Here is a 26,425-nt window from a genome sequence, read left to right as displayed (position 1 = left end):
TAGGGGTGGTCCTTGGATGCAGAGGAGTGGGGCAGGGACACACAGTTGGATGCAGAGGGATGAGCAGGGGGGGAAACTTGGATGCAAACGGATGGGCAGGGGGGACACTAAGGTGCAGAGGGATGGGGTAAGTGGTGGTCATTGGATGCAGAGTGGTGGGGTAGGGGGACACACTTGGGTGCAGAGAGATGGGGCAGGGGGGACTCTTGGGTGCAGAGGGGTGGAGCAGGGGGGACTCTTGGGTGCAGAGGGACGGGCAGGCAGGTACCCTCGGGTGCAGAAGGACAGGGCAGGGGTGATCTTAGGGTGCAGGCTGTAGGGGGCCAGGGCAGCCCTGGGCAGGACTGTCAGGGCAGTGGGGTGCCCACACGCTGTCATACACATCCCTCACCTGGCATGTGGACCATGCGGCAGTGGCAGCTCCGCACCACGGCCTCCTTCTCGCACTGCAGGCGGCAGGCGGCGATGCTGTAGGTGTCGTAGCCGGGCAGCGTCTGCTCCCCCTGCACGCTGGCCCGGCAGTTCCCCCAGGGCTGCGGCAGGTAGGTGAGCTGCCAGGGTGAGAAGGACATCGCTGCAGGGCCATGCCAGGCTGGGTGCCCACGGGCACCTCCCCGGGGGCTGTGGGGCATCTCGCCTTACCCGCTGCTCCTGGCAGGACACGAAGGTCTGGAAGCCGGGCGAGACACCGAAGCCCAGCTGATGGATGTAGGGCGGCTCGTCCTGGCTGTGGATCTGGACCCGGATGCCAGCTTCGAATGACGTCTCGTCTGCGGGAGAAGGACACAGGGACAGCCCTCAGTCTTATCCCTGCATCCACCCAGGACCTGCACCCTGGGGCCCAGCACCCCTCCGGTGCCCCACTTGCCCCATAGCCCACCCCGGGGTGCCCTGCTTGCCCAGCAGCCCTCCCTCCCAGCACCCCTCACTCGTCCCCTGTCCACGCTGCAGCCCCACTCACTGGTCTCTCTCCAGATGGGCAGGTATTCTTCCTGCTGGATGTCCAGCATGATCTCCAGCCCGTTGCCCATGCCACCCTGGCGGGTCACCCGCGGGTTCCTCCGGTCCCCGTTGAAGGTGTAACACTTACCGTAGCGTGTGTAGACCTGGGGATGGAGAAAGCGGGGGTTGAGGGGGGCAGGCAGGGATCTGGCCGGGTGTTCTGCAAGCAGGGTGAGGTCCAGGGAGACCCCTTCCCGATCCCATGGAGGTGATGGAAGGGGGGAACAGTCTTGCATGGTCCTTAGAAGGGCTCAACTAAGCTTCCCCTCACTATGCTGCCACCCCTCCCTCTTGCTGGGTGTGGGTGGGGTGTGAAGCATCTCTCCCAGCACCCATGGGGAAGCCCAGCTGTCCTGCCCCTGCCAGGAGGAGACTCACGGGGGTGAAGTGCTGGGGGCCGCAGCGCTCTCCCTGAAAGCGGCACTCCACCAGCATGTCCTCGATCTGGTGGCCCAGGCGGTGGAAGAAGCTCTGCATGGTGCGCTCGGAGTGGCGGGGCGGCAAGAAGCGCGAGTAGTTGGCGAGACGCGTCAGCCAGGCGCGCCGGTCCTCCCCCAGCACGTCCAGCATCTCGGGCACCAGCGAGCGGTTCTCCTGGGCCAGGCCCAGCCACTGCCCCACCGAGTAGAGGTCGGGCTTGGTGAGGCGCAGGAAACGTGCCCGGTTGGGGTTGCAGAGGGTGACAGCTGGGAAGCGGAGCTGGGGGGCCCGAGTGAGGCGTGCCCGGGTGTGCACGGGGTGCGAGAGCAGGTGGTGCAGGCGGTCGGCAGTGCCCGTGGCCAGTAGCCCGGCAGAGGCCAGGAAGGCCAGGCTCCAGAGCAGGCGGCGCAGGCGGGACTGCGGCCGGGTGCACATGTAGTGCAGCCCGGGGATCCTGGTGGCTCGCAGGACGCCGACAGCGAGCTGGGCAGCCCCATCATCCTGAGCCTCTGCTTCCTCGTCCCGGCAGCAGGCAAGGGGCAGCGGCATGGCTGTAGGCAGGGTGGCTCCTCTGAAAAGTGGGGTGCAGGCTGTCCCCAAGGCCACCCGAGGTCCCTGGTCCCCTCCAGGGAGCTCTCTCTCCCGGGAGGCTTTTGCTCCGCACCTTCCTGGAGACGAACGTGGCAGACGCCTTCCTGAGCCGCTCCAGTGACGGGCGAGGGGAGGGAGAGGAGGGGGCTGCCGCAAACACACGCCTTCCCCCAACCTCCATTCGGGAATGGAAAATTCCTCCCGGAGCCAGGCTGGGACAGAGGGGTGTGTTGCATTGCCCCAGGCAGGGTGAATGGGCAGCACCCCAGCATGGTGGGCACCTGTGTCTGGACGGTGATGTCCTGTCCCAGCCAGGCTGTATGATCCCTGTGCCTAGGGATGCTGCGCCCTGGCTTGTCCCCATTGTCCCCTGCTGAGGCACTGCAGAGCCTCCAGATCCCTACCTGGGCGTCCAGGGTGGCAAACACGGCTGCTCTGGGGCTGGGGTCCTTGGCCCACAGAGGCAGGACAGTGCCAGGCCTGGGTGGCCATCACCTCCTGCCAGCACTGCTCGGGACCACATGTGTACCTCGGTCCCCAATGCTGTACTCTGGTATCCCCTGCCCTGGAGCTGGGGACTCCAGTGGATCTGGGCCCTGTGGGGCAGGAGAAGTGGGGCCATGGGGCAGGAGGAATAGAGCCATGGGACAGGGGACTGCGTGGGAGCCCACCTGAGCCCCGTGGGCGCTTTGAAGTGACGGTGAGGCTGTGATCAGAGCGCGGCGGCGGCAGCCGGGGGGTGTCTCTGCACCAGGCTGTCAGCGCGGCTGGCAGGGCCCCGACAGCCTGTCAGGGTGCCTTCAAAGCTCAGCACTGCGCTCCCCGGCATCCTCTCATCTCCCGCTGCCGCTGCTCCCAGGCACCCGCCTTTGTCACCAGCCCTGACGAGGAGGGCGTCCCGCAGCTTCCACAGCCCTGGGACCAAGTAGGGCTACGGTGTCCCCCCGAAGGGCAGCAACCCTGCTGCTCCATGGCAGCTGGGCAGGAGGATGCAGCCCAGGAAAGGGAGGAGTGGAAAGAGGGGAGCTGCAGTGACTCCCAGCACCATCCACGCTGCCAGCCTTGCTGCCTGAGCAAGGAGTGACTCTGTAGCCATCCCGGGGACCCGGCCAGGACCCAAGCTGGCAGCTTGGTGACGGGCACAGGAAGACGCCAGGCAGGTCAGGAGTGGGGTTTGGGAATGGGATGGACGCCAAGGGAGGCGAGCTGAGGGAGGCAGCATCTCCGGTACCCAGGGGTGGCAGGCCACTTCCCTCCCACCCCACCTCCATCGCACGCCCTGCCCTGCAGCTGGGAGAAGCCCAGCCCGAAGGCACCCAAAGCCCACCCCACTGGCCAGGGCCAAGCCCCGGCACCCCGGCTCCCCGGCACCCCGGCTCCCCGGTACTCCGGCTCCCGGCTGCCGGCAGCCGCAGGCAGGGGGCAGCAGGGCCCCGCGTTTGGGATGCAGAGGGTGCGCAGCGCCGGCCCCGCCGGACACATTCCCACCGTCCTTCCATCCCCAGCACCCGTTCTCCCAGCCCAGCCCGGTGTGTCCTGGGGATGGACGGTCCCCATCCCGCCCGCCGCGGGATTCCTGTGCCGCTGCTCGCTTTGCTGGAGGGGCAAACGCTCCTGCGGGGCTGCGGTGCTTCCCCGGGGCAGAGCTCATCTCCCTGGGGACACAATGCCCTCGCCACCCACATGGCCCCACGCCCCAGAGCTGTCACCGCTCCTGGCACCGTCCCCACCACGGCACAGTGCCGGAGTGAGCAGGAGCACTGCCGTGGGCTCTCTGCACCCCCGGGGCCAGCCCAGTGGGTCACCCCATCCCACACTGAGCTGTCCCCTCCAGCCTGCGTGTCCCTGCACCATCCCCAGGACACGCTCAGCCCCCCCCCCTCTGTCCCCCGCCATGCCGGCGTGTCTGCGTGGGGCTGCTGGAGGTGGCGCGGCTCCTTGCTGAGATTTATTGAGGCTCCGAGAGCCGGAGGCTGCCAGCCTGATACCATCATCCCCTTGCACACCAGAGCAGCTTTTATATTAGTTTTCTTTAAACGGAGGATGAGCTTCCCAGGCTGGAGGAAATGTCATTTCTCTGAACGCTTCCATCTCATGTCGGTTCAGACATCTCCAGGCAGCATCGCAATCACCCTGGAGCGGGGCAAAGGATAGGGACGGGATGCAGAGGCTGGGGCACGTAAGGACAGGCAGCTTAGGGACAGGGATCGGCGTAGGACAGGGCTGGAGGAAAAGGTCCAGTGGTGGCAGTGGCCTTGTCCCCTGTCCCTTGCAGCCCCAGGCACGGGGGCCCGGTGGCAGGGGCACATAGGGAAGGCAGAGGTGCCTGTGGCGCCCAGCTGAGTTACTCACTTGTCGGCAGCCAGGGTGCCGAGGCCAGCTGTGAAATCACACTGGCGAGAGCACAGCACAGTCCTGAAGGGTTTTGCCTTTCCAGCATGACAAACCCAATTAGATAACAGGGAGTGCGTGAGGAGGAGGAGGAAGACCAGAGGAGAGCCTGCCTGTGCCGGGAACATGATTTCCTCTCTGTAGCTGACCCAGAAAAGCGCCTTGAAGGGCTGAAGCAAACATGTCTAGCTGGGAACGGCGCCTGGGGCATGGGCCCCTGCGCACCCTGCTCTGCTCACCGTGCACCCATGGGTGCTGTAGCCTCGGGGCTGGGGCAGCAGGATTCCCGCACCGCCTGCCGGTCTCCTCGCTCAGCCGCCGCATGCCGGCATCCCCGCGCCGCGCTCACGTGCAGGGGAGACCCCATTAGGGAGGTAATTTCTCGACATGATTCCTCATTTCCCTGCTCTCTGCCGTGGAGACACACTGACCTTGACAGAAATAGCTGCTCCCGCCTTGGCAGGAGGTTCCCAGCCAGAGATCAATGGGGTCCTGACATCCTCCTCCTCACCCCACACAGCTCCAGGCCCCTCCCTGGGTCCCCTTTACCCCCCCAGGGCCTTGCCATCCTGCCCTCCTGATGTGGGGCAGCTCTTGAGAACTGGGTGCCGGCCTCCAGCTTCCTCACCCCAGCTCACACCAGCCCACCCACAAGAACCGGGGGCACAAGGACCAGCACCACACACCCCCAGTCCCCCATCCACGCCGCTGCCAGCCCATTGTGCCAGCCTCCGGCTGATCCCAGCTCACGCAGGTATTTCCGCGGCTTACAGAGCTCCCCACGGTATTTAGCCTCTGGAAGACGACATTAAACATTGCAAGCAGCGACAAATCCTAGTTGCTCCGAGGAGACAAGAGGCCACGCTAAGCTTCCAGCCAAACATTTTCATGTGAGGGAAACGAGCTGTGGCATGTGCGGGGCTGGCGGGTCCTGCTCCTGCACGCCCAGGGCACCCAGCCCTGCTCCCATGTCCCCGCTGGGAGACCCAGCCCTGGTCCAACATCCCCTCTGAGACACCCAGCCTTGCTCCCACATCCCTGCTGTCAGGCAGGACCTGGGCACAGGCACACCATGCAGGAGCGAGCACCCCAGCACAGAGACACCCCTGAGAAGAGTCGTCACTGGGGCGTAATGGGCATGGGGACAGGGATGGGAAGACACTGGAGTGCCGCCCACCCTGGGCTTGGTGGGGATGCCAGTCCAGGGGTAACCTCAAGGGTGATGTCCAGGTACCCCAACCCCGAGAGCAAATTAGCATGGCCAGGGCTGTGGTATGAAGGAAAGTAGCCTCCAAAATTGGAAATGCCTCTTCCTGAGTGGGCACAGGCAGCTGGAGGCCCAGGGATGCCCCTGGCACAGGAACTGGGGCCAAACTGGGATGACACTGGCAGAGCTGGGGCAATGACGCACACGTGCTGCCCCCCCTTCCCCGTCCCGGCCCTGGAGCCCAGCTCTGCTGGAGCCCCTCACCATGCCCCTGGTCCCCCCCAGCAACCCCCGGCTGCGCCCCCAGCAGCCTGCTCCCCCCATGTGGCACGGCCAGGCCCCGCCTGGGTGCCCCGGGAGGGAAGCCGCAGCGCTGACGCCAGCATTGCAACTGCCCGGGATATGAGATCCGCTTGGATTCAGCAATTTCAACTCATTTCAAGCCCGATTCTGCAGCAATTTTCTGAGCCAGTGGGATGTTTTCGCCTCTGCAAACGTCCTCTCTCACGCACGGTCGCACCATTTCCCTTCTCCACTCCCAGGAGGGCTTGGGGAACGGTGCCAGTTTGGCTCAACCCCAGCTCCGGCGGCGGCAAGAGCATCCCCCACACCAGCAGTCCCTCAGCGCAGCCCCCTGCCCCACGCAGAGCTGCTGGGATGGCTCCTATGGGATGCAGCTCCTGCCTCCACGGGGCACCGGGCTCTGCAGCCCCAGTCCTGGCAGAGCAGGGCACCAGTGCAGGGCTGGGCTCCTTTTTTCCCCCATCCTGCAAAGGGACAAGGAGGAAGGAGAGCAGTGGGGTGGCAGTGCGGCTGGGGGATGCTGCAGGCACATCCCAGAGGGGCCGAGACCCCTCCTGCCACTGCAGATGTGCCTCTCTCTGTGCCACAGGCCAGTCCATGCCAGCTGAGCCCCCTTGGCCAGGCCTGAGCCGGCAGGGGAGACGTGGGCGTGTGGGGCCAAGCAGGCTCGCTGCCGGAATACCAAGTGCTCAGCTGTGCCGCGGGCTCTGCCACCAGGCGGGCAGAGCGGCGGGAGACACCCGAGCCCCAGCACCAGGCACGGCGAGCAGGTCACTGCCAAGACGCTGCATCGGGACCAGTGTGCAGCCCAGTGCCCCCCAGGAGCAGGCGGGATCCGGATCTCCCTGCTCCTGGCAGGTCAGGAGCAGAGGGATGCAATGCCCGGCAGAGGGATGCACTGCACGCATGGGCAAGGACACCTTCCCAGCACATCTGCCCCGGTGCTGCCAGGGGGACAGTGGCACCATCCTGCTTTCAGAAGCCACATCTGTGACAGCACACCCAAATTTGCGTGCCAGGGAAGGAGCTCTCCCTGCAAGCCGTCACCCCAGGAGTCCTACACTCACCAAGCCAGGAGCCAGCAGGGGCCATGCCACTGGTACCACACGGAGCCAGGATGTCTGTGACACGGAGGTGAGGGGCTGGGGACCCCAGGTCCTCACCTCTCGGCCCCGCTGCACAGGCATGGCAGCATACAGGTGCCTCCGGTAGCAGAACGAGCACCATCAGAGAGTCGTGCTCTCCCCTCCCACTGCTCCTGGGGGGAATTCGTCACTCAGCTCCTCATTTCCAACCTCAATTTATTCATGGCCAGTTTGTAGCATTTGTTCTCATGCCAGCATTGTCCCTTAGCTTAAACAGCTCTCTTCCCTCCCTTGTGTTTACTCCCTTGATGTATTTATAAACAGCAATCCCATCCCCTCGTAGCCTCCAGCCTGCCAGCCTGCACGTGCCAGTCGCTCCTGGTTTCCTCTCCCGATGCAGGCTCTGCTCGCCTGGGCAGCCTGGCTGCCTGGCACGGCGTCTGCTCCCGCTCCCCGGTAGCTTCCTCAGCCTCAGCTGCCCAGGGCTCGCACACTGCTCCAGTGAGGCCTCCGACCCATGCAAGGCTCTGCCCTCTCCATCCCACGGCAGCCGTGGGGCAGCATCCCACCCAGGTCGGGACCACTGCCCTGGCCAGGGCTAACCTGCTCCCTGCTTTCATACAGTTTGCTTGCACTAAACACTTTAAAGCATCCACCAAAAGGGTCACCTGGGCAGGTGAAGGAGGCAACACCAAGGGAATTACAGAAGATGAAGTGCTGGGGCTGCTGGTGGAGGGGGGAGGCGCGCTGCAGGTCAGGGCAGGGGTGCAGAGAGGCAGGGGAGCAGGAGCTGAGGAAGCCCACTTCAGGTTGTTCCCAGCCAGCAAACCTCTCCGAGATGTTGACTGTGTTGCTTGGTCTCTCCCTAAGCACCTGGGTCGGGTGCTGGGGCTGCAGAAGGTTTCTGTCCCGCGTTCCTGCCTCCTGCTTCCCCTGGGAGGGAGATGGGGAAAGCCCTGGGGGAGAGCCAGGAGGTGCTCAGGGTCCCCATAGGAAAGGGGCGCTAAAGCTGCACCCCCAAACATGCCAGAGACAGCTTGCCGAGCTGCTAACGTGCTCCCTGGCCTAGGTTTGGTCTGTGCTGAGCGGTACTCCTGCTATCACTCCATGCACCCTCTGGCATCCTCCAGCCAGCTTCCCACCCTCAGATATCGCCGTGCCGGGCACGCTGCCCCCGGGCACACAGCACAGCACGCTATGGATAAGCACTGGGATGGGCTGTAGCTCTGTCTTGCTACTGCAAACCTAACAAAACACACGCATACACAGAGAGCAATAATCATGGTTTTGGGTAGCAGGCTCCTCCTGGAAGCCGGAGGAGACCCAGCGCCTTGTACGGTGCTGTGCAGACAAAGGTGGTCAGTGTCACTTGACCCCAGGACCGGGGAAGGATCCCCAGCCCTCTGGTTTCATGCAGAGATGTAGCGCTGAGCCCATCCATCCTGCAGGCTGGAGGAAGCAAGGAACATCCAGGATACCCAAAAGCGGGGTACCCAGGCTCCCCGGGGCTCCTTTGTGGAGCACAAGCAGCCTCTGCCCTCTGTCTGCTGTCACCCCACAAGGACCCCAGCGCTGCAGGATGTCCCCTGCCCTGCAGGTACATCAGTGCCTCTGCACGGTGCCGGTTAGATGCTGGTGGCTTTTGGCTGAGAGACGACATCCTGAGCAGACCCTGGGTGCCACCGCCCCTTCCTCGCTCCCCTGCTCACGCCGGGGCACTGCGGGGAGGCAGCGCGCAGCACCGCAGTCCCACTGCCCTCTTGCCCGGCGCAAGCAGAGCTCTTCGGGTCCCCGGGGACTGCTTCGCTTTGAAAGCAGCCGTGCAGGGACTGCTGCGCCGCCCGTCCCCAAAGGGTTAACAAGCAATTTCCTTTGCTGACAGCTCGGAGACCGTTCACTATCGACTGCGGGAGAATAAGAGGGGAGAAGCAGCGAGATAAAAAGGCAGCAGAGCTGGCACCGCCTGCTTAATCCCAGCGTTTAATCTGCTGGGGCAGCGCAGGCAGCCTTATCTCGCCGTCCTTCTGCTGCTCCATCTCATTACTGCTCCCACGGCTGCGCGGGCCCCGCTGCCGGGAGATGTTGAGCTGAGCCGGGGAGCGCTGGCCTGGGGCAGCGGCTGCTGCCAGCCCGCCTCGCTCCGCAGCCTCCGCCGGGCCCGCTGCGCTGGCGGGCACACGCCTGGCACCCCACGCCTGGCACACACGCATCCCCCCCACCCCCCGCTCCCCAGCGTGCCCAGCTGGAGTGGGGCGGCCGCACAGGAACACACACGCACACACACAGAGGGATGTGCACACTCGTGGAGCGTGCTGTCGCACACACGGCACTGTCACACAGCCTCGGGGACACACGCTGCCAGTGTCACACGCGCACGCACAGGTTTCCTGGTCTTTGCCCCCGCACGCGTGCTCTGGTGGCCCAGCCTGCGCGACACCCATGCCCCCACGGGTGGATGGAGGTTGCAGGGCTCCGTGGGACAGTGCACGTAGGACACAGCAGGGACAGAACAGCAGTGACAGCAGTGACAACAATGCCACCTTGTCCTGGATGTCCCCTTCCCTCCATCCTCACCTATCCAGGTGCTCCCCTGCCAGGTGCCAGACCAGCCCCACTCTGTGTGCTCATCCCACCAGGCACACCATGGCCAATGTCACTGGGTCACCCCCAGTGTGGCCCTGGCAGCTCCCACAGCCGCAGGGCATGGGTGGGCAGGAGCAGGGGCCACCTCCTGGGAGCCGTCAGGTGCTGTCACAGACATGGTCCCTCCATCGTGGCACTTATCTGTAAATCCACAGCACTGACACGGTGTAGATGAAGCCTCCGCGCTAGCTGGGTTGTCACGGGGGTTATCCTGCTGCGTACGGATGGGTTTATACTGAGAAGATTTATTGTCACCCTGGCTGAGGTGCTGCCAGCATCTCGCTGCCTGCTCCTCTCACAAGGCTGTGCCACCTGCCTGGGGGTGCCATGAGAGCTACGAGTGGCACCTTGCCAAGCCACTGCCGGCAGAGCGGGTCCCCGGATGGAGGAAAGCAGGGCACAACCCTCTGGTCCCCACTGCAGGGCTGAGGGGTCCCCTGCCCGGCTGTCCTGGGGTGCCTCACCCAGCCTCTCACCATTGCAGCGGGATGCGGGGGGACGCTGGTCGCTGAGCTGGACCAGGCTGAGCAGAGCGCACATCTGTGCTGCCAGAGATTTGCTGACAGTGCTGGCAGAGCGGCTTCTGCCACAGCTCGGCGGCTTGGCGGCTCTCCTGCGTGGTGCAGGGCAGCCGGGACTCGCAGGGCTGCCGGGGCGGCCGTGCGTGGAGCCACCTCAAGCAGGATGGCCTGGGCAGGGAACGGGAGGAAGCCCAAAACCTGCAGCCTGACCCCAGCACCATGCGGGAGCTGGCAGGACAGCAGTAGGAGCCGGGGCCTCATGCACCCCCTGCCCCAGGGTGACATGGGGTGGGCAGGAATACGCCAAAAAAGGGGAATATTTCTCCAAGGCTTCCTACTCTGCCCTGGTCCCTCACCCACACCCTCCTGCCTGCATCCCCCGCACACACTCCCCAGCACTGATTTCCCTGGGGACAGCAGGGATTGCCCTGAGCCACCTGGTGCAGCCAGGCAGGGGCTGACCTGGGCTAAATCCCTGAGCAGCGGGAGGGGGAGCCGCCTGCCAGCATCCCCCCTCCCTGTCCCCAAAGTCACCGCATAAGCCCTGCATAGCTCCCCCACCACCCTGCTCCATCCCGCCTCTTCCCCTTCTCCTCCCCTCCACCCGCTGACCCCCCCGACCATGCTGGGGGCTCCGCTCTCTCCGCCAACACGAATTTAACCCCAGCATATCAGAGACAAGAAGGAAACAACATGAAAACAAACAGCCTGAGCCCTGGCTGCACCCTCCTCCCCAGGGCCAGCTCCGGGGGGTCGGGGGGGCTGTTTGGGGTGATGGTGTAACCCGCCAGCACAACGGGAACCCGAGTGAAGTGGGGTGATCACAGCCCAGCGGGAAAGGGCTCGTTAATAGCTGAGCCCTTTTAGTAGAGATTAGGGAGCTGCACGGCTTTGATCTTTGATTGCCAATTTGCATCTTGAAGGCGCTGGGACCTCATCCAGCCTCAGCGCAACCCTTTGTGGTTATCTCGTGGCTAATGGATTTGTTCTTAATGCTGGAGCGTGCAGGCTAAAGGCTGATTAAACCCTCTCCGCGGCGCTAAATCAATGGAACAAACATGATAGGGGTTGGCTTTCCCCAGCCCGCGCGCTCCCAGGCGGAGGGGCCGATCGACAGAGCCCCCGCACCCTGGCGCTGGCAGGGGCTCCCTCCTTGGGGCACTGGTGGGCAAGGACAACCCCACGGCCCATTATCCCCCTACCCCTGTATCCCCATCCTCTGCTCACCATGCAGGCAGCAATGGGCTGGGGGGATCTCAGGACTCTTGGGGTGCTTGGGCCTCATTGTCCTTGTCCTGGTCCTCGGTGTCAGCAGGAGCTCCCCAATCCCATCCCTCCCGTCTCTTCCTGGCTCCCAGGGCTTGTTATGGGAGCAAGGACATGTCCTGGCAGGGATGGGATGGGATGGGATGGGATGGGATGGGATGGGATGGGATGGGACGAGATGGGACAACCTGCCCCCTGTAGCTGGGGGACTCCTTCCTCCTCCTCATGCACCCTTTGCCTCCCACACACTGGTGAGCAGCACTCGGCAGCTCCCATCTCTGTCCTTCAGACCATCTCCCCTTCCCCCGGCTCGGAGCCAACGCCGTGCTCCCAGGACCGTGTGGTGCCTGCAGCAGCCCATACATCACGTGCTGTGAGCAGCAGTATCTTTACACGCTTTCCATAATGCCCGTGGTCTCCACTGCATGCCCAGCGCTTCAGGAAAATGCAATTCCCACTGCATCTGCAGGCAGCATTAGCAGAGTGGACAAACTGCGCCCTGTCCATGGATCCCCCAGGAAAAACCGGGCCCCCCCTCCTACCCACTGCCTGGACAGGGGCTTGTGAATGGGAGCTGAGCACCTGAGACAGGCAGGACTAAGGTTTTGGGGACTAGGAGCTGTGGAGAGGACGGTAGTGTAGCTGCAAGCCAGGAGCAGACCAGCTGAGAGCATATTGCACCCTTTGCTTTTTGCAGGGCTCATGGCATCACCCTGGATGCCGCCAGGACAGAGCTGCCGACGGGTCTGGTGGCATTTGAGTGACGGGACCCCCAAGCAGGGACCCTGCCTCCAGGGCCCTCTGCCTGTGCCAGAGGATGAGACAGGAGCTGCAACACAGAGAAACTCAGATCAATGCCTTAGTGGGAACCAGTGTGTGGGGAAAAGGCACTGGGAGCAGCCCGTGCCGGGCTCGCCCCCGGTGAGCAGCGGCTGCTGCAGAGGCAGCCGGGCTGCCTCACGGCACGGAGCCGGCGGGATCACACACGCCGAGATTCCCATCTGCAAACCTCGCTATTGAATCATCTCCCCTCTGCCAATATTTGCCAAGTGCGGGAGATAAAGTGGCTACAAAAGTCATTGGTGCCGGCATTTCAATCCGCCCGGGCTGGCAGCAGCCAGGCAGGCTGGCAGCCCCCCAGGGTGCTCAGCCACCCCCCCGCCCCGAGCCTCAAGCCCCAGCTCCCGTGGGACCGAGGGACCACGCAGCCCCCGTGCCCTGCCTGCAGCAGTGCGAGGAGAGCCAGGACCCCTCCACGCTGCCACGCAGCACCTCTGCCTGCCTGGGACGGGTGTTGCCGCCATGGGCACCACTGCCCGTGCCACCCTGACCTGGACATCAGCACAGCCCCCCCCCCAGCTCCTACCTTCACCCCCACCTCTGCACCAGGACAGCCATCTCTACCCGGTCAACGTCTTCCCTGCAACCCTCAACACAGCATCAGACCAGCCCCTCCAGTAATGCCTCATCCCCTCCACGTCAGCCCGGTGTCCCCGGCTATCTCTGCCCTGCCTGCACCACTCAGCCCTCTCTCTCCCTTGCTCCTGGCTGCCTGTGCAGTCTCTGCCACCGTCCCTGAGTGGGTGAGGCAGGACATGATGCCGAGATACAGCTCCTGGAGGAGAAGCCCAGAGCGTTATCAGCCCAGGGAGTTAATTAAGGTCATGTCAGGCGATAAGGAAACAGGATGTCAGAGCAGCAGCGGCGCAGGGGGGTCAGAGCCTGAAAAACTCCCTCTGAAAAGCAACTCCAGCGAGATGTGACCAGCCAGGTGCTTGGGGACGGAGTAGCTGTCACAGCTACATGAGCGAGGGCTCCAAGGGTGGCACCACACACGCTGGACCTGTGTCCATATGGGATGGGATGGGGATGGGGATGGGATGGGGATGGAATGGGGATGGCATGGGATGGGATGGGGATGGCATGGGATGAGATGAGATGAGAGGAGGGGAGATGGGATGGGATGGGATGGGATGGGATGGGATGGGATGGCATGGGATGGGATGGGATGGGATGGGATGGGATGGGATGGCATGGGGGCCTGGCTGTGATATGCCATGCCTGGGCAGGGAGACCCTGATGAGCAGCCCTGGTCATCTGCTCCTGTCCTTGTGCAGGAGCAACGCGCCTCAGTGCGACCAGCACCATGCCGGCAGGGCAGGAATCGCTGTGAACCTCTGCCCGTAATTAGCACATGTAATTGCAGACACTCTCTGATTAGCAGGACCTCAGAACCAGGCACGCCAGCCTGCTTGACAGCGCTCACGCTGCTCCAGCTTCGAACTGTTCACCTCGCTGCTTGGTGACGGCTTCAGCCCCCGGGCCGGGCAGTGCCACAGGGCTGGGCGAGCAGGGTTGGCCTGGCACCCCACGGCACGGTGCACGGAGGAGTGGGATCAGGCTGGGGACAGGGATAGGGGACACACTGGCAGCACAAACCCATCTCTCGTGCGCGAGCAGAGGCAGTACCCGGTGCCCTGCCTGGCCGGGCGGGAGCTGAGCTGCTGGGACATAATTAATACTTGCATCAGTCTCGGCTGGATTTGCATAGTGCCCCCAGTTCCCGTGCTGCCCGGGAAGGCTGCTCCGTGCCCTTCCCGAGGGCAGCAGCAGCAGAAGCCATGCCGGCCCTGCCTCCTCCATGGGGGTCACAGCCCCAGGGCGGCCCCTGGCTTGCCTCCACATGCCCCCCACCCCTCCTCACCCCATCGCCCCCGCAGCTGGGGCACCCGCAGGCCCCTGCCCTGCCCAGCTCCAGCTGCTGGAGCGTGGAAGACAGATGGATACACTTCCCTCTGCCGCACCGTCCCTCCCTCCCTCCTCGGGCTGCGAAGAAATTGCGGGGACGGCAGCTCAGGAGTGAAGGGCAGAGCAGGGTTTGGAGGGCAAAGCCGGGGCAGCCGAGCTGCAAACACCCCCCTGCAGCTGGGAGGCATGGCGGTGCCCACCTCTGCATGCCCAGGATGGGGTACAAGGTCCGTGGGCAGCATCCACGGCTGGTGCCTGCTCTCTTGGGGCACCCATCTCCCTTGCGCCCCTGCTCTGCTCTCCGGGAGCAGGTAAGCACCCTCAGCCCATCCCCAGAGGGGTCCCCCAGGCTGAGCCCCAGCACAGAAGGAAGAAGAACTGGGGCAGGAAAGGTCCTGGGGTGGTGGCAGAGACACCAGAGTGCAGGCAGGGACATGGATTCTACCTGCAGCCACCCTGTGGGTGCAGGTGGAGGTGGTGGAGGGGCAGGACAGCACTGGGACATGCAGGGTGCCAGGGCCACTGCCCCCCAGGGGTGACAGACTGGTGAGATACCCTTGTGCAGCTGAGCGCAGCTCCTCGACACGGCTGCTGACACCGCTGACAGCCACTCCTGGCCCCGTGACACTGCAGGGACCGCAACGGTCCGGGCACAGCCGGATACAGGAGGAGACATGGGCACATCTCCTGCCCCCGGAGCTGCCCGCCAGCCCTCCGCAGCCACTGTCACCGATGGCCCTCAACCCTGTCTGGGTTGAGGACCACAGCACCCGCAGCATCACCCGCAGCACCTGCAGCACCTGCGGCACCCACAGCAGCTGCAGCACCTGCAGCACCTGCTGCCCAGCCCACTCCGGGGACACGGGGGACGTGGCCACTAATTGTGCCTGTGACCGGGGCGGGGGGGCCGTGGCCTGATTGCGGCTGCCCGGATGAGTGTGGCCGGCTCAATCAGAGCCACGCGGCCCTCCAGCGCGCTGGGCAGCAGGAATTAAACTGCTAATGAGCTGCGGGCTGGAGGGCCAGCAGTTAGCGATTAATCAGGGGCTCTGCTCTGACGAGGCGTGTGCCACCTCTCCCCCTGCACATCCCAGGGGCTGGTGGCCAGCAGCTGGTGGCCAGCAGCGGGCCAGTGGGTCCCCCCAGCTCCCTGCCTGCCCAGCCACCGTGGCCAGGGGCCAGCCCAACTCTCCAGCCCAGCTGAGCTCCCCGACACGGAGAGGTGTCCCCAGCCCCCGTGCCACTGTGACACAGCACCCGCAGGGCCTCTCAGCCTCCCCCTCTCCTCCTGCGCTCGCCTTCCCGGCGCTGCAATCAGGAGGGAACCTTTTGTTCTGCTGGAAGAAAACCTGTTGAGTCCGGCTGAGCTCCGGCTTCCATCTGCGCCCAGAGAGGGGCATGGGGAGCTGGGGGTGCCTCCACCGAGGGGCTCTCCCCCCTGTGTGAGGATGGCTGGGTGCCACGTTCCCCGGCTCATCGCCTGCTGCCGGCAGCACCCTGCCTGTCCCCGCTGCTGGCGCAGCATACCGGGGCACGGCTCAGAGCACAGAGGGAAGGTTTTGCAGCGTAAGCAGGGGACGGCCACCCGCAGAACGGCGCGGGGAGCTGCAGGGGAGCTGCTCAAGCACGAGCCTGACTCTGCTTCCCCGCCGCGAAGCCCTGGCTGGCTTTCCCCACCCTTCACAGCCTTTGCAGGGGTAGGATGTGGCAGAGGTGTTGGCACCCTCCTGCCCTCCCACCCGCAGGGAGCGCGCCCTGGGGACCAGCTCGCCGCCTCCTCCCCTGCTGCCTGTCGGGGCAGCGCCTGGGAGAAAAGGCCAGCGACCGGCAAGGAGCAGGTTAGAGAGCTGCACGTTCTCCCCTAGTGCACAATTAATCACGAGAAGTTTTTCCTCCTTTCGTGCATGAAACAAAATTTGGCAGGGCGCTCTGACCACAGGGACTCGCTGCTTGCTCTCCAGTAAAAACCCAGCCACATCTGGCAAAGAAATAACCTTGGAGCATCCCTGTGCGCGCAGGCGGGGAGATGCAACGCCGGGCCGAGAAGGAAAACCCAGTGGGGCTCGGTCCGCAGCCCCCCGTGCTGCGAGCACCTTCAGCCATATGCTTCTGGTGTTTGCCTTCCCCCCTCCAGCCCCCAGAACGCACATGGCCATGCTGCTCTGCCGGCGCCATCATCCCCGCCTGCAGGCCCTGTTATTCCAGTCCTGGACATATAAATGGCAGGCAGGGGTGTCCATCCCCCTGCCAACTGCCTGGGTGCTGGCAGCAGCCCCTGCATGCCCTGCCTGGGCTCTCTCCTCCCACCCCTGGCTGCCCCCCCTGCCTGCTCCATCCCCCAGCCTGGCTGGAGCCTCAGTCCATCCTTTCCCGGAGCAAGCCCAAGCCTCCCCAGCAGCGTTCCAGCTACTTGTTATCGGAAAAAGGGGGAAATACGTTTTTCAACAATTATTGTTTTTTCCACCTGACTGGCTGCAAACTTGTTAATTTTTTTCTTTAATGTGTGAACAGTGTCGACGGCAGCTGCATGTGAAATGACTCGACGCCCTATCTGCGGGTCCCTGGCTGGCTTTCAGCGCTCGCCCGCAAACATTGCCTTCTATAAATAAAGGCCTATATCTCATCAATGGCAGAACAGCGGAGCTTTATATAGTCGTCTTACATAAAACCGTCTCTCTTTATGGGCTTCAAACCATTTGCGTCACTTAGTGCAGCTCCGTAAACCTCCTGCTCCAGCCGCTCCCCCACGGAGGGAGACCCGGCATGGCTGCCCCGTGCCGCTGCCGGGGAGCCCCGGGTCCCCGCTCTGCCTGGGGCTGCCACCCCCCGGCACTCTCCCCTCAGGGCCAGGTGGCAGCTGTGTCCTCGTCCCCCCGCCCCGCTGCCTTGGCACGCCACATGCCTCTCTCCAGCCCGCCTGGCCTTGGCACCGCGCGCCGGCAGAGCAGCCGGCACCACCAGGCACCCCGGCGCCTGGAGATGGCCGGCTGTGGGCCAGCACCACGCACCCTGCCCTTGTCACCCTCCCTGTCCCCTGCCGTGGGTCCTGAGGCAGTGCAGGCAGCCATGCTGGGAGGTGCCACTCCATCCTCTGTCACTTGGGAATCAGGGACCCAAGGGTGTGGGGTGACGGGGGACGTGGTGCCAGGCTGGGGGGACCAGCTGTCTCCCAGCAGCTCCAGCTCTGACGTGTGGAGGACACAAGCCCAGCCGGTGGCTTTCCACCCTGCTGCCCGTGGAGTGCCTGGTGCAGGAGATGCTGGGGGCTGCCCCCATGGCCACGGGGCACAGGTCCCAGCCCCAGCCCACACACAGGCTCCCACAGTCCCCAGGGTCCCTGGCGCCATATGGCAGAGCCTCCCCCTCCGGCTCGCCGCAGGCACTCGTGTGCACGCACTGATGGGTCGTGGGGGGGACAGGGACTCCTGCTGGGGCTGCCTGCAGGGAAGCAGCCAGCACCCCGGCTGGCAGCGCAGGAGCCAGGGGTCAAAACTGTAAACCATGGTGACAAGCCTTTGTTTTCTCCCCTTGCCACCCGAGCTGGCAACTCCAGGTGGGCTGCTGGCCAGAGCCGGAGGGACACAGGGAGCCAACAGCATCGTGGCACTGTGACCCGCGGTGCACTCTACCCCGTGGCTGCCCCCAGTGCCGCCTGGCTGTGGGACGCCTGCCACAGGTGACACCAGCACCAAGCATGGGGTCACTGCAATGCCCTGCCAGCTATGGTGCCACGTGGCATCCAACCATGGCCAACCGGCACAGGGCACCAGCACCCCAGCCAGCCCTGCCCCCTGGCCAGAGCACCCGTGCCCAGACAGACACATTGCACCCCATGAACCCCACCTGTCCCCCAGCCAGTCACCCTGCACCCCGTCAGCCCCACAGCCCTGTGTCCCCACCGTCCCATGGCCCCACAGCCCTGCGGCCCCATGCACCGGCAAGCACCCGCTCCCAGGGCGAGCTCCCATGGGTGCCCCGGTCCCATCAGCAGTTGCCCGAAGTGCCCACCCCACTCTGCAGCCAGCGGTGCTGGAGGGCACTGCCCCACAGACCCCCATGGGTGCCCCAGCCCCACGGGATGGCAGTGCCCCCGATCCACCCAGCCCGGCATGTGGGACCGGCCTCGTGGCACGTCCCGCGTCCCCCGGGAGCCACAACAGGCGCGGGCGTCCTGGCCGCTGGCTCCCCCCTGTATCAGAGACAGGCTTATTAAGTGTGTGATATTAAATTACCCAGATAAGAGCGTAAGAGCTTTTAAAGTCAATTCATTAAATATAATTATGAAGAGAGCTTTTTTATGCTCGCAGTGATCCGATCTCAATCAGGGAGACGGTGGGAAAGCCGCTGGCTCCTCCAGCATCTCCGCTCCCCCACTGTGTCGCCTCCGCACCCCCCTGCTCCCCCGCCTCGGCCCCCACCTGCGGGGAGCCGGCACCCGTGGCCACGGCCCTCCCTGCCCGCCCCGCTGCTCCAGCACCCCCTCCCCAGTGTTGCTGCTGGCGCCGGTGCCACCCCACTGGAATGGGGGTGGCAGGGGGGGTTCTGCCCAGCAAAGGGGTGGGAGAGGGGAGGCGATGGGGGCGAGCTGTAAAGGGCTGGTGGGGTTGAGGAGGAGGGCAGTGGGGCATGGAGATGTTCTAGGGCCAGGATGGAGGATGGAGATGAGCCGGGGGGTGTGGGGAGCTGAGCATGGGCTCTTCCCAGCCACGGGTCCACGTCCCTGCAGGATCCGTCCCCCTCCCCACTCCCTCCTCGGGGACCTACTGGTGCATCCCCGCTCCCCAGGCAGGCGGGGCGGCCGCTTCCCTCCGCTCCCACATTCATTAACGGCGCTTTGCGACCAATTAACACCTGCCAGCCAGGCGGAGGCTGCCCCGACCCACCGCCGGACCCACCCCCACCCCCCCCCCAGCCCGGGTGGCCCCACGCCAGCCCTTTGCACCGGGGCCCCCCCGCTTGCTCTGTGCATCCCCACCCGCAGCCCGGGGTACGGCTGCATGCGGGGCTGAGCCCCTCTTTCCTGGAGGACAGACACCACGGGGGAAGGGGGGTCCCAAAGACACCTTGGAGCCCCGCGCCCCTCACACCTCCCCAGCCATCCGAAAGGCAGTTGGCTTCCAGGACAACTGGTGTCCCCTTCCCACACGAGCCACCATGCTGGGGGGCTTCGCAGTGACACCCCAGCCAGCCAGCAGGTTCAGCCAGCCCCTCGCTGTCCCACCTGGGCACCCCAAATCCTCATCACCCCAATATCCCCCCACGTGCTGCTGCAGCCGGGCACCTCGGGGCGAGGAGCAGCAGCTCGGGTGGTCGGGAGCAGGGTGGGCTCCGGGCTGGGGTCCCCACGCAAGGCTTTGGTGGGGACTGGTGGGAGCAGCTACCCGCTGCTGGGAGCTGCTGGACTGACATTTATTTTTAGACGTGAATTGTATAAATTAGCATTTCTCAGTGGATTAAGCAGCAGGAATTGTGTAAAATTAAATGGCAACGAATTGCATTAAAGTCCCCCGTTTTCTGGCATAAGCAGCGCCTCGAGCTGTGCCCGGGCGGCTCATGTGTACCAGTGCTGGAGCTGCTGCCACCACTGCTCTGGACAGGAGCACAACCAACACACGGCGTGTCTGCACCACCCAGGACACAGACCTGGGGACACACAAGCATGGTGGCCAGGCTGTGAGGACGGGGGGCTCTGGACAAGCTGTGAGCCCCTGGGGAAGTGGCTCGGGAGCTGGGCTGGGGCTGCAGGACGTGGATCCGATGAGCAGAGCGTGGTGACCCAGATGGGCATGGCTGGGCTTGGCTGAGCAGCTCACAGGCATGGGATGGGAGAGGGATGTTCCAGGATGTTCTGTGCATCAACATTGCCAGTTCCAGCCCAGCCTGGGCACAGCAGGGCACCCACCACAGCCACAGCCATGCCACCCTCCAGTGGGGATGACGTTGCGTTGGGACCAGTACAGCACTGCCTGGCCCCAGAGCCTCTCTGAGCCCTGGCCAGGGCAGGTCCTACAGTGCCTGGAGCCCAGTGAGCAGCTGGGGGGTCCCTGGTGAGCCCCCCACACCCTGGGGCACACTCAGCCCTGCAGAGGGGGAGAGGGAAAAGAGGGAAAATGGGGTGGGCAAACGCCGGGGGCTGAGCAGGCACCAGGACAGGCAGGGGAGCTGAGGAGCAACGAGTCCAGCTTTTTTACTGAGCATAAAAATAGGTTGAAAATGTGACATTAAGTACGGTTCTGGCGGAAAGGTCAGAGAGGGTCCCCGCATTGGAAGCAGCACGGGTTGCAGGGGGACGGTGGCAGAGCCTTGCTGGGAGGTGGCAGGGGTGACAGTCTGCTATGCCCTGCCTGCCCCACAGTCCCAGCTGGGATCACTCGGGGTGCACACGGGGTGCAGCCAAGGATGCTCCCTCTGTCTCAGCACAGGGACTTCCCCCCCTCCGTGGTGCACACAGGGGAGACCCCCCGCACCACGCACGTCCTGGGCAGGTGGGAGGCCCTGCCTGGAGAGCCGGGGCCGGTGACAGCTCGGAGGAGCTCTGCCAGCTCTCGGCAACCTCCCCGCTCCCCCCCCCAACCTCCAGCCCTGGCAGGACTGGCTTTGGCAGCCACAGATCAGAAACAAAAGGCTTTTGACAGGGAAGGCGGTTTTGAGAAAGGCACCGGGCTCCCACCCGGCCATAAGCGGAGCCTCCTGCCACAGCCGTTGCAGGCGACCAGGCTCCCGCCAGCCGGAGGGAACCACCTCCATGCACCTCCTCCTGCAGCCCCCAGACCCGTGCCCACCCCAGCTGCCTTCCCCCTCAGTCCCCAAAGCACCGCTGGGAGGGCTCTCCCTTCCCATGGCACCCCCGACATGGCCAGCACTGGCCTCAGGGTGCCAGGCGCGGGGGCGAGGGTGGGCATGAGCCACCTGCCGCAGCTGAGCCCCAGCCCCGTGGCGGGGGGACGCTTCCCAACCTCCCCGCTTAATGGCACGTAAAGAGCGCTATTGATTTCCCGCGCTGGCGCCCCACGCTTCGCACCCTGGGCACCGCAGCTGCGCTCACCCAGCCGGCAGCACTCCGCACCCACTGCCCTCCCCGAGGCACCGGGCAGCAGCAGGGGCAGCCCAGACCCGTATCCCCGGGAAGAGAGGGGATCGGGGGGGGCTGTGGAGCAAGGCAAGGCATGGCGGGGCGTCGGAAAAGGCTCCGGCACGGCCCCCCGGCAGCTGATGCGGGGGTCACATTTGTCAGCGGGGCTGCAGGGGAGCCTTGCTGCTGCTCAGGGCTGTCCCTGCTGCTGGGGGAGATTTACAGCCCAGCCGGGCTTTATTGCACTGAAGATGCTTACGCTGGGGATTTTTCCGCCCCCCCCCCATAGTTTCTTAATTTGCTATCCCATAAAGAATGTGGATTTGTGACGTTAAATAGGGGAAGATCATTTACCACTCGCAGCTCTTACTTAAAGGATCCGCACGAGTTATTATTTATCGTGTGAGCACAGGCTGCAAGCGGCAGCGTGAGGGGACATGCTCCAGCCTGGGCGCTGCTCCTGCTCCCAAACAGGCAGCTGGCCGGTGGCAGCCCCACGGCTTGGCCACCCTCGTGCTGTAAAACTTCCAGCCTCTGGATAAAGTCCACCTCATGCCCAGAGGGAAGGAAAGATGGACTCCAGCACTCATGCAAGAATGGCTCCTTCCCTACTCCAGCATCCCTGGGGGATGTGACCTCTGCTCCAGGAGTTGCTCACCACGGGCTGGGTGCCCTGGGACCCCAGTTCATTTGCCCCATTGAGATGTGCCGCAGTCTGGGAGCCCTCCATCCCCGCTGGGACATGCTGTGACTCACGTATCCACCCACCGCAGCAAGGGTACAAGAGCTTTCCGAACATAAAGGCACACAAGGGGATCCAGCACCAGGACCGGTGAAGCCTGGAGCCCCCTGACACATCAGGGGCTGGGTGCAGGGCAGCCCGGGTGCCCCTGTGTGAGGACCACAGCTGGGGGCCACGGGAGCACCCAAGCCCACATGTCACAGCTGGGACTCACCCTGCTGCCAGGCAGCTCGCGCTGTGTTCAGCCACTCCCAAGAGGCGCGAGGGACGGATGCGGCTCGGGGAACGGGAGTAGGAGGCTCCAGCTACAGTGTGATGACTTGATAGGTCCCACTGCTGCCTGGCAAGGCTTTGGGACATGGTATGTGGCACAGAGAGCTCACACCTTCCCCCATCCCTCCCCACACCCATGCCCTGCAGCCTCTCCTGTCCCAGGTTCAGCCTTTTGCTCCAGGCAAGCGAGAGGTGACAGGGACACCCCTTTCTGCAGACAGCCACCGATGCCTCAAAGGCTGGGCTGGAGGGCTGAGCTGGGGACAGGGGGGTAGAAGCTGCAGGAGCTCTGGGCTCCCTTTCTTTGGGCCAAGGGCCAGGGGTCAGCTGGCACTAACCATCCTCATGCCTGAAGTCTGCTCCAGTGCATGGCGCTGGCACACCAGAGCGCGGCTGCCCGGGCATCCCGAGGGCAGACCTGCAAGCAGCCGAGGCAGGCAGGCCAGCTGGTCCTGCATGGCCACCCGCTGAGAAACCAGGTCCCGGTGACTGTCCTGGCGGTCACCCTCCGCTGCCACGCGGCGTGGCACATGCCACACACCGTGTCCACGCTGTGGGAAGCTTGTACCCAGCCCCAATCCGCCGGAGCTCTGCCCTGCCAGCCTCGCAACGCAGCTCAGCACACGCCAAATCCCACTGCCGTGCTGTGCCGCTGCCCGGCACAAAGCTGGGCTCGCTGCCTCCCCTGCAAGCCAAAGCTGTGCAGGACCCCCCAGGAGGACCCCGGGGCTGGAGCCATGTGCAGGACTCTCCAGCACCAGAGCTCCCGGCTCCCAGCCCAGTGCTTCTCCCCGGCAAACTCAGGCAGCCGGCGTAGAGCAGGCACAGAACCCAGCAAAACCCCCTCCTCCCCACCCCACTGCAATGCCCCATGCCACCACCCCAGCACAGGGTAGCCCCCCCCGAAACAGCGCTTTCCCGGGGACAGCATCACCCTGTGCAGCGAGCAGGCGTTGTACCGATGGGCACGAAGTGAAACAGGACATGCTGCATCAGCCATTTCCAGCCCCACCGAGCCTCCTTTCCCCCCCTCCCAGCATCCCGCACAGCCCGTGGCATCGCATCCCCCTCCCTGGTGCGGAGCGGGCTCCGGCTGGCAGCGCTGCTCCCGGGAGCGCAGCAAGCCAGCCGAGCAGTAGCCCCTGGCAGCCGTAGGAGAGAGGCGGCTCATTTCCAGAGTCATTACGGTCTGAAAAGGGTCCCATCAGGTATTCCGCCCGTTCAGCACATTTATTTTCCCAAACCACAGCGGGGATTTGTGATTCCAGGCTCAATATTAGCGAGAGCTGCACGCTGGCGGCGTCCGGCCGGGAGCTCGCTGCCTGGGCAAGGAGGGCCTTGCTAGCCAGCCCCTGGCAGCCCCCCACCGCTCGCCTGGCCTTAGCCGTGCCCCCAGAGCAGAGCCACTGGGAGCTCTGTGTGTGTGTGTGTGTGTGTGTACACACACGGGTGCGTATGAAATGCTGACACCCTCCAGATTCACACATATCCCAGCGCCAACCCCCGCCAAATGCAGGAAGGATCCCCTATGTGTAAAGGGGTCTCTGTGCTCCCCCTTCTGCAGCCACCCACGCTGTGCAACGCGTCCTGCGACAGGGTGCTTCATCCCAGGGGGAAGCACAGGCTGGAGCGGAGCTCTACACCACAGCTCTCCCCCTGCCCGCTGCACACTCACCCTGGGGACCGCTGAGCCCCGCTCCCCCCTGGCCCCAGCTCCTGCCTGTGAGCCCCCCCAGCACGGACCTGCTGGCAGCCCGCTCCTGTGGCGCACAGCCCTACCGAGAGCTCCCACGGAGGATCCTCTCTCTCTCTCTGTGTGAAACTTGGAGGGAAACTCAAACAGAGAGAGATGCAAACTTCAGCAGCCGGAGCGAGCCAGGGAGCCTTGCTCCAGCGAGGCATGGCAGGGTGGGTGCCCCCCGCGCCGGCCTGGGTCCCCGGGGAGGCTGAGCCAGGCGTGCACTCACCACAGTGAAATCACGGGAGGAGCAGTTCTCGCCGCTGAAGTTGCAGCTCTTGAGCATGTCGTCGAGCTGGTGGCCGGTGCGGTTGACGATGTCAGCCATGTCGGGGTCCGGGTAGAGCAGGTCCGTGGCCTTGTGGCCATCCCGGTCCTTGGGGGGCAGCCCGGTCATGTTGGCCAAGTGGAAGATGTCAGCGTCGGTGAGCGCCGAGTGGCGGTAGCGGTTGATGTTGCAGATGGTGATGGCGGGGAAGACCATCTCGCGGATGGCCTCCTCATCCAGGGCCATGACGTGGGGGTGCTCCAGGTAGAGCAGTGCCGACTTGGCTGCCTGGTAGAGGAAGAAGGCGAGCGAGGCCAGGAAGGCGAATGCCCAGAGGGTCTGGCGCACGCCCAGCTGCCCCGACCGGCAGATGTGTCCCAGGCCGTGCAACGTGCTGGTGCTGGCGAAGGCGGCCAGGTCCCGGGAACGGGGCCGGGCGGGCTCCTCGATCAGGCTCTCCTTATCCCCTTCTTCTTTTTCCTTCTGCTTCTCATCCTCCTCGGCAAATTTGATTTTACACACGATCTCAATCGGCATCTGCCCCGCGCGGCCGGCGTGCCCAGCCAGCGAGCTGCCCCCCGGCACGGGCACCGGCCGAGAGCCCAGCCAGGCGCTGGGAGGGGGCTCGGGTTCCCCCCAAGCCCCAGCACGGCGCCGGGAGGGCCGAGCCGTCTCGGGAGGGAAGCGCAGCCCCTCTCAGCAGCTCCGAGCCGCCGCTTCCCTCTTGTCTCACTAGTCGATCGTCTCCTTGTGCCTTCGCTTATCAGCACAAATACAGCTGTCAAAAACCCCTCTCTCTCCTCTCCCTTGCTCGCTCTCTCTGCCTCTCTCCTTCGCTCCTCTCTGGTTAAGACCCCAGCAGATACAGGCAGCATTTAGGCATCATGTGCTAATAAAATCCAGGGAATACTTAATAATTCAAGACATGTCAACATTATTTCATCGTCAAATAAAGAGCGAGCGCCAGAGAAAAGAGGCAGTGTGAAGGGCCCGGCGCCTCCGGGGCAGGGAGCCGCGCTGCGCCCTTTCCCCAGCCCCGGCTCCCAAGTGCTGCCGGAGCCACTTGTTTGAATGGCTCGGGAGCTGCCGGAGCCGTGCCGAGCCGTGCCGTGCCGAGGGGAGCCGAGCCGCGCCGAGGGGAACCGATCCGCGCCGCGCCTCGCCGCGCCGTGCCGTGCGATGCCGCGCCGCTCCGTGCGATGCCGAGCCGCGCCGCTCCGCGCCCTGCCGTGCGATGCCGAGCCGTGCCGAGCCGTGCCGTTCCGTGCCGTGCCGAGGCGGGCGGGGCACGGAGCCTGCCCCCCCGCCGCCGCCGCCGCCGCCGCCGCTGTCGCCGCCTCGCCCCGCCGTGCCCCGCCGGCCGGTGCGCCCCGGGGCAGAGCGCGGCTCGGCGCGGCTCGGCTCGGCTCGGCGCGGCTCGGCGGGGGCGGGCAGCCTGCGGGCAGCTCGCCCGGCGGCCCCCTCCTGCTCGCCCGCCTGCGGACTCCTCCTGCCTCGGCGGCTCCCTGGCCGTTAACCGCCTCCCTGCCACGGCCCGCCGCGCCCCGCGTCGGGCGGGCGCCGAGCCCCGTCGGTCCCGGTCCCGGTCCCCGCCACGCCGGGACGCGGCCGGCAAGCCGCCGCCGGAGCGCGGCTGAAGACGGGGCGCCGGGGGTGCACCTCCCCGCGTCCCCCGCGCCCCGTGCTCCTCGGTGCCCCGGAGCCGGGAGGGCGGCAGCGCCGTCACCCACCCCCCGTGTCCGCCGTCCCCCTTCCCCACCGCGCTTGCTGTGCGTCCGGGGGGGGACGCTCCCCCAGCTTCATTTCTGCCCCCCACCCCGCTGTGTGCTGCCCGCTGGGCTCCGCATTTCCCCGCGGCAGTGCACAAGAAGTGGGGGTCACCGCAGGCGACCAGCTGTTGGAAAAGCTGAGCCGGGGTCACCCTCACCCTCTCCGGCCCTGCTGAGCCCCTGCCCCTCCTCTGGGGGGCTGGGGGTCTCCACGGCACGCTGTGCACAGCCCCACGCAGGACCCAGTTCCCGTGGCAGCGCTGCCCCGCGCGCAATGGGGTAAGCAAGGTGTCCTCCTGCCCCATCCTGCCCACAGCAGTGGGGAACTGCTCATCGCTCAGCGGGGTCAGAAATGTGTCGAGGTTATGGGTTCACCAACCCCACAG

At 65.0% G+C, this 26,425-nt stretch overlaps 1 protein-coding gene across 1 annotated transcript in view; it reads right to left on the bottom strand.

Moving 5' to 3' along the window:
* ASIC4 (acid sensing ion channel subunit family member 4) overlaps positions 1 to 25,571 on the bottom strand; it is a 30,005-nt gene extending 4,434 nt beyond the window's left edge. The window contains exons 1-4 of the mRNA XM_063342618.1: positions 24,232 to 25,571; positions 962 to 1,106; positions 643 to 770; positions 392 to 551 (exon numbers count right to left, since the gene is read on the bottom strand). Coding sequence (XP_063198688.1) covers positions 392 to 551; positions 643 to 770; positions 962 to 1,106; positions 24,232 to 24,807 — 1,009 coding nt within the window. The 5' untranslated portion in view covers positions 24,808 to 25,571. The remainder of the gene's footprint in view (positions 1 to 391; positions 552 to 642; positions 771 to 961; positions 1,107 to 24,231) is intronic.
* Positions 25,572 to 26,425: the final 854 nt, after the last annotated feature.

The sequence above is a fragment of the Chroicocephalus ridibundus genome, chromosome 7, assembly GCF_963924245.1.
Source record: "Chroicocephalus ridibundus chromosome 7, bChrRid1.1, whole genome shotgun sequence".
Classification (NCBI taxonomy): domain Eukaryota; kingdom Metazoa; phylum Chordata; class Aves; order Charadriiformes; family Laridae; genus Chroicocephalus; species Chroicocephalus ridibundus.
The sequence above is the reverse complement of the archived record's forward strand: the minus strand, read 5'-3'. Positions and strand labels throughout refer to the sequence as shown.